Below are 7,426 nucleotides of genomic sequence, written 5' to 3' on the forward strand. Positions count from 1 at the left end.
CTCTTGTCCCGCTCGAGCTGAATTCGCTCAGCGCGCGAAACAAAGGGAAGGAGCCAAACAAGAAAGACTGGCACGGAGCCGCTCGCGCAAGCGTAGGCAGCGATCTAAGCAACCCTCTGGCACCACTAACTCACGTCCCGGTTCCAAGAGTACTACCTCCCAGCTGCGCGGGTCGAGCAAGGTTCAGATCCAGGATCCGCTCCACTCCTACGCCGATATAACTGCGAGAGGTCTCAAGGGCGGTCGCAGCCCAAATGCGCGCCAGATGCTTGAGACACTCCAGGTCGAGCAAGACCGCGATCAAGCCGATTTCGATAGCACCATGAAACGTCTGGAACAACAACTGAAAGAAATTCAGCGTACAATGGAACAAGTCAAGTGCAAACACAATCAACGGCAGAAATCACGAGCAGATCGGCTCCGGGCGCTGCACTTTGAAGTTGAGGAAGAAGAGAGATTGGAAACCGAGCTCCTTGAGAAAAGCAAGCGACGCCAGTCCCTTTCACCTGGGCGGTGTCGTACACCATCTGGAAATACTTCATCCACACGACAGCAGGCAAGAAAGCAATCCCACGTATACCTGCACCCCAGCACCAGGCAGCAACCCAGAACTCTAACGAGCCGCCGGGATGGATACAACTCATACAGCAGCAACAGCAGCAAGCAGAGCAAATGAAACAAATACAGCAGATGCAGCAGCAAATACAAATGCAACAACAACAACAAACGCAGCAGTTCCTGTAACAGGTGACTCAAATGGTCGCACAACAGGTCGCTCAGATGTTCTCCCCCATACTTAGCCAACATGGACCCAGCCTGCACCAGCCGCAACCAACCTCCACTGAACAGCAGCTCGGCGCACCCACCGCCTGAGCGTCCTCCCGACCTCCTGCAGTGGAACTGCCGCTCGCTACGCAGGGACGCCGGAAGTATATCGTGAGTGGGGGGGGCTAAAGCCATGTTCCTTTTTGTCGTTTTTTGTATGATGTACTATTTTTTATTTATTTTTTTTTACTAAAAAGAATTTAAATATTACGATCTGAGTTTCGTTTGAGAGAAAACACTATCCTAGCGGGTTCGTTTTTGTTCCTTTCACTAGGTCCTGTGCGGTTTCTATTTTCTGCATGAGAACTTCACGATGACACTGCTCGAGAGGCTTTTCAGAACAGGCATCTGGTAGCGATAGGAAAGCGAGGAAACAAGCAGTGTGATTGAATTGACGCATTTACACAAACGGAACTCATGATGAGCTAAGAAGAACTGCGGAATATCTTACCTTGAGAATCTCCGCTTCCTAGGCATGTACGCTTTGGGGCTGGTAGGAAGAAGCTGGTGATCTTCTTTGGATGGCCAGACATTGCATGTAATGCTGGAGTCGAAGAGACACTGACTGACGCTGACTGCATACGCCTCTGACGGGTTGGACCCTCCCGATGTCGTTGGGAGGGTAGGATCAGCCGCGATGATCTTGGAGCTTGGTGGCGGGCACGTTGTTGAATGATGCTCTGACTCGTTGCTTCTCGTAAACTTCAACGTTTATCTAAACGCATTCAACTTGGACGACCACCTCTCTGGTTCCGAGTCTAAGACGAACTGCGCTAATTTCATTTCTCGCTTTTCGCATCACAACTCTAACTTTCCCTCGCTCTCGAAGGAAGAGTCAATAATTTCAAACCTGAAGATCATCACGTGCTCTCGACCGGACCAGTCGCCGGCAAGGACATCTTGAGACCTTCCTAAACGAAAACAACCGTCAAAGCTCGTCAAATATGACAGAAAGCGTCCGGTCCGAGGCGACAATCTGGCGCCACACATGTCTCGTCGCAGTATCCCCCACGCTACGACAACAGCAACACCAACAAAACTATAATCCCCGGGCTCTAGAGGCCCCCATACTAAGCCCCAGTTGGCCCCCGCGCGCCAATCCCCGGCCTTGCCACGGGCAGATCGGGTCCAGCTTGCTCTAAACCCTCGTAGCCGCCGTGCTGATGGACGACGGACATTGATTAAAAAAAAAAAAAAAAAAAGAAAGCGCGCTCCCGAAACTAATTGTACTTGTCTAGAATCTCTACGTGCGACAAGACTGTGCCTTGCTGCTCCGTGGCTTGCACCTAACATGGACGCACGTGATGCCTTCGTGACGAGCGCCTGGCTGGCGTTATATTGGTTATATCCCCGAACTATTCTTATGAGGGCAAGGGGGCTGAGCCCCCCTATAAGAATACTTGGGGGGGCTCTGGCCCCCCCTGCCCCCCCTCTTCCGGCGTTCCTGTCGCTACGTCAGAGCGCTGCCGAGCTCGTCGAGCTCTTCCGCTTAACCGGAAGGCCGGCGGCGCTTCTGCTGCAGGAGACACGGGGGATGAGTCCGGGCATCTCGGGCTTCAACGGATACTTCCAACCAACGATTGAACACGGACTAAGAGGCGGATCAAGTGACACATCTCAGACTATTGAAGCACAAGCTGCGGTGTTTGTGCGCAAGGGCCTCCCACAGGCACAAATAGATACGACGGCCTACTGCAACCCGTTCCAGGAGGTGGTGGCGGTTCGCTGCACGCTTGGACGTCACCGGGTCATCGTAACCTCCTGCTACGCGAGACCTGAGTCAAGCTGTTCCAGGCGCGGCCACGCTGGACAAGCCGGCTTCCAATGGCTGATGGACCTCCGGCAGCGCTACCCCCGTGACCGCCTGCTCGTGGCGGGCGATTTTAACGCGCACCACCCGGACTGGGGGTACTCGATTGCTAACGCCAGGGGCGCGCGGCTAAAGGAGGCAGCGGAGTTGGCGCACCTCACTCTGGCCAACGACCTCGACTACCCAACGCGCCACGGACTGCACGAGGGACAGCGAGACACCACCCCGGACCTGATTTGGGCAGACTCCCGACTGGTGACCGACTGGCGGTGCGGACCGGACCCTATGGGGTCCGACCACTTGTGGGATTCGACTTGCCTTACTGCACCACGAGGTCGATCCCACTCCGTAGCTCGGTGTTGAGGACTGCTACGGCCGGGTCCGTCCGGAGGCTGCCGTGGACTCCGAGGAGAGGATTCACTCCAAAACACAAAGATACTGAAGAAGCGGGTTTATTTGGCTCCTGTGCCACCACGCTGTGCCCGTCGGCCAAACTAATAAAAGAAAAGAACGGAAAAGGGTCGGCGCTGTCGCATTAGACAGATTCACCTGGAGGGGGCCCACGCTGCCGTATTAGGCAGATTCGTGGAAAGGGGAAAGCTCCAAAAAGAACGAGGCTCCGTGGCCCAGAGCCTTCCCCGGACGAGAGTCCGGGCCGCCGTTCGCGGCCGCTTATCTAGCCAGCGGAAAGTGGACGCGCCCGGGGTAGGTAGTGTGGCTTATCCCGCAGATGGGCCACGTCCACAATCATTTCCGAAGGGTGCGCCGGAGGCACTTTCACCCAAAAGGGCGAGGGAAGACACGCCCTCTTCGAAAAATGCGGCCTTACCCCCCTATCCGGGATGACGTCGCCATAACGCTCCCATGGCCTGCTTGTGCTAGGCCTAGATAGGGAGACGGGAAACTCGTGGTTCCCACACACTATCCCATCTGGATGGAGCTCTCAACCGGCGGCAAAGCAGGGCGCAGACGTTTAACTCAGGCTATCGACTGGGACGCCTTCCGAAAGGCGGTGGCCACGTGCGAAGACGCGGTTCCCGTAACCGCAAAATTACTGAAGGCAGCGCAAGCGGCCACGCGAAACCTGGAGGTGGAAGACCAAGACCCGGTTCCCGACAAACATCTAATCAACCTGTGGGAAGCACGCAAGCGGCTCCACAAGATATATCTTAACAACGGCAAACGATTCAAGGACCTAGTGCGTTTGCGCAACAAGACGGCACAGGCACGTAGATATGCCAAACGCCTGGCTCGCTCGAGGTGGCTTGACCACTGCGCGACGTTTGACGAACGAACTGGCACCCGCAAGCTATGGCGCGCCCACAGAGCCTTGACCGGCAAGACCAAGGCGCCCAACACTGCTCGCAACATCCAGCTAGCCACCGACCAAACTCCGGAGCAGTTTGAGGAAGCGGCCGCCAAGGCCTTTTTCCCACAACCTGCTAACGATCCGGACCTGTGCCTGTACGAACTGCAACCGCCGAGCGACACAGAACAAGACGCCCCGTTCACGATTCAAGAATTGACACTGGCCTTGGACTCTGTCAACGAGCGCAGCGCCCCTGGCAAGGATGGAATAACGTGGCGCATGCTGCGCAACCTGGACGAGCCGGAGAAACGAAAGCTCCTGAAAGAACTTAACGACGTCTGGGCGTCAGGAGTACTACCGGCCGACTGGAAATATTCAGTGGTGTACCCTATTCCGAAACCAGGAAAGAGTCCGGATCAAATACAGAACCTCCGACCAATCTCACTTACGTCTACGCTATGCAAGTTACTCGAACAGATGATCCTTACGCGACTCACTTATGTCTTGGAAGAAGCCAGGGACGACCCTTACTACGACGCTGCGCAGACTGGTTTTCGCCCCGGACTGTGCACCCACGACAGCCTACACCTCCTCCGAAACTTTGTGGGTAAGGGGCGCCGAGGAACCAACAAGGTACCCGGACTCCTGGTGGCAGTGGATCTCCAGAAAGCTTTTGACACCGTCGAGCATTCGGCAGTGATCGAGGAACTCGAAGAGAGTGGCGCAGGCACCCGCATAATCAATTTCGTGAAAAGCTTCCTCAAGAATCGTACCTTTGAGATCAGCTCGGGCGCCCAGCAACCCCGCATGTTCCAGAATTTCCGTGGAGTACCTCAAGGAGCCATCCTTTCGCCGACCCTTTTCAACTTGGTCATGAGAAAAATAGCAAGAGTGTTGCGCGCCGTCCCACACCTTCAGCACACAACTTATGCGGACGACATCACCCTTTGGGTGGACCCCCGAAACACAAAGCTCGACACTAAAGAAACGGTCGAAACCATGCAGACGGCCCTAGATGCCATTGACCAGTGCCTGCAAACTACGGGCATGCAACCTTCCCCAGAGAAGACAGCCTTCCTCATCGTCGGCGGTCTTGAGCACAACAGAGCTCAAATACACCTGACCCTGGCCGGCCAGTCCATTCAGCGCTCCCCCGAACGCTGGATTCGCATATTGGGAGTCCCACTGCACGAACAAGGAGGAGCGCAAGAGTGGATCAAGCAACTCAAACCCAAGTGGCGACAACAGCTCCAACTCATTAAGAGAATGGGCAACCGCCTCGGTGGCGCGGGCACGCGCACCATCCGCTTGCTCACTCAAGCAGTCCTGACCTCAAAAGCCTGCTATGGAGCCGCATGTTTCGTCCTGACCAAGGCGCATCTCAAACAGCTGGAAATATTGCATCGTGAATGCCTGCGTGCAATCACCGGTCTCCCAAGACACACTAAGACGGAAGAGCTGTATCGGTACTCGAATCTTCCGACTCTACAAGCCATCATTGAGACCCGCGTTGCCGGCCATCAGCGGCGCCGGACATCGACTAGAGCCGGTAAACGTCTTCTGGATTTACAGGGTTGGCGGCCTCCCGTAGGAGAGGCCCCGCCTCCGAAGGGCATGCCACCATGGGAGGACATTATGGTCAGAAACCCCAAGCCGCTAACTCGCAAACAACACCGCGAAGAACATTCAGAAGAAAGAGCTGCACTTGCTGCGCGGGCAGACCTCGTGGAGCACGCGGTCTTCACAGACGCCACATGGTGCCAAGAGACGAAGCGGGCCACACTCGCCTACGCTACTGGCCAGGACCGATATGCTCAGACACTTCAATACGACAGCGAACCTAGCACGAGCCGCCTCGAACTGGGTGCAATACACCTGGCACTATCTCGAATAAGAGAGACATTCGAGCCAGTGGACGTACCTACCCGTGTAACCATCTTCACGGATTGTAGGGAAGCCCTTGCCCGTCTGGGGAAAACTCCTCGCGAAGGGACGCTCTGCCAGCGAATCAAGAGTATGTGCTCGTATTTGAAAAACACCAAAGGTATTGAGGTGAGAGTGGACTGGGTCCCGGGACACGCGGGCGGCATCGGTAACGAGGCCGCACACGCGTGGGCGAGCGAGCAAAGGGAAGACCGCTCCAACCCAGGGATCTTCGTCCCCTTTGCGCCGCCGGACCCAGACCCCATAGAGAAGAAATCTGCGGCCCGACAAGAGGATCAGCGTCGGCTGCGAGGTCAAACACCCTACAACCCGGCACCGCTACCCAAGGGTTTACCCAGAGGGGCACAAGTGTTAATTCACAAGGCCCGCACCGGAGCTGCGCTCACCGAAGACATACTCGCTCGGTGGCGTAGCTACAAACCACGGAGGGGCCGCCCACCCGACCAAGTGCCACCGGAAGGGTCCGAGCCCGCTGCACTTGTCGTCTGCACTACATGCACCGCCGGCGTGAGCCCGACGATCCGACACTTACTCTGGGATTGTGCCGGCTTGCGAGAAAAAAGAGCCGAACACCTGGGGCCTCACATCGACACTTTAGAGGCCTGGATCACACCGGTTAACGAGGCACGGGCCAGGGAGACGCTGATCTCCCTATGGGAGTTCGCGCGCTCGACAGGAGTGCACCGCCGAATGTAAACTTTTCCTACCTATGTTCCCCTTCCCCCAATGAGGCCATGGCGCCACCCTTTTTGAAAATAAAGTTAATCATCATCATCATCATCATCATTCAAGATTCGTACTTTCGAACAATCAGGTTAAATTCCTCGGCCTTAATTATATTCCGTTCAATTAGGATTGCGGATCAACTCCAAGTGCTGTCCCGACAGCTCTTTGGGGATAAAAGGGAGTGCTGTTCTACCGCGTATATATTCAGACGCGTGTAGAACACCATTCAGTTACATTCTGATCGACCTATCGCAAACTTGTCCCGTTAATTTCCGTGTGTGACCTAAAAGTCTACAACATGTCCGTCTGACGATCGTAATGAACCGCGCATCACCAAGCACGCAAGATTCTTGCACCTTTTATCGAAAGCCAAATCGGCTGGGCAAAGAGAATCACTACTACGTCACACCAGGGAGGAGCATCTGAAAATAATTACGGAAATTTGTTTAAACCTGTGCGCCGGAAACCTGTCTCTCTCCGCAACTTTAAAAAGAAAGTGAGGAGATTTGCGCCCGTCGTACTCAGGCTGGAAAATCGAAGGAACACGCACAAGAACGTAAGAAAGACGTTGGTATTGCAGGGAGGTTTTCTATCCCTGATCCTTCCTGCTCGGTTAGGTCCCATATCAACGATTGGGGGAAGAGCCATCGCAAAGACTATATAGGAGTCTGAAAACGTGTCGTCTCATGCCTTACAGGGAGAACATTCCCGAGAAACGCTACACAAAATGTTACGTCCGTACAATTCGAATGATAGTAGCACTCAGTGTTGCAGGCGTTACCAAAAAAAAAGTAACGAAATACGTCACTCGT

General features: G+C 54.9%; 1 protein-coding gene across 1 annotated transcript; it reads left to right on the forward strand.

Annotated features, from left to right (window-relative positions):
* Positions 1-3,569: 3,569 nt before the first annotated feature.
* Positions 3,570-6,584, forward strand: LOC120850067. Its single transcript, XM_040222413.3, has 2 exons — positions 3,570-4,178; positions 4,353-6,584. Exons 1-2 carry the CDS (start codon positions 3,570-3,572, stop codon positions 6,582-6,584), a joined length of 2,841 nt encoding a protein of 946 aa, XP_040078347.1.
* Positions 6,585-7,426: the final 842 nt, after the last annotated feature.

The sequence above is a fragment of the Ixodes scapularis genome, unplaced genomic scaffold (assembly GCF_016920785.2).
Source record: "Ixodes scapularis isolate PalLabHiFi unplaced genomic scaffold, ASM1692078v2 PGA_scaffold0__279_contigs__length_252992795, whole genome shotgun sequence".
Lineage (NCBI taxonomy): Eukaryota > Metazoa > Arthropoda > Arachnida > Ixodida > Ixodidae > Ixodes > Ixodes scapularis.

Bases quoted from the DNA above. Each gene is read 5' to 3' on its own strand.
- LOC120850067 (XM_040222413.3), top strand. From the start codon at position 3,570: ATGGAGCTCTCAACCGGCGGCAAAGCAGGGCGCAGACGTTTAACTCAG. The intron at 4,179-4,352 runs GTCAACGAGCGC...AAACCAGGAAAG, and splicing joins TGACACTGGCCTTGGACTCT to AGTCCGGATCAAATACAGAA.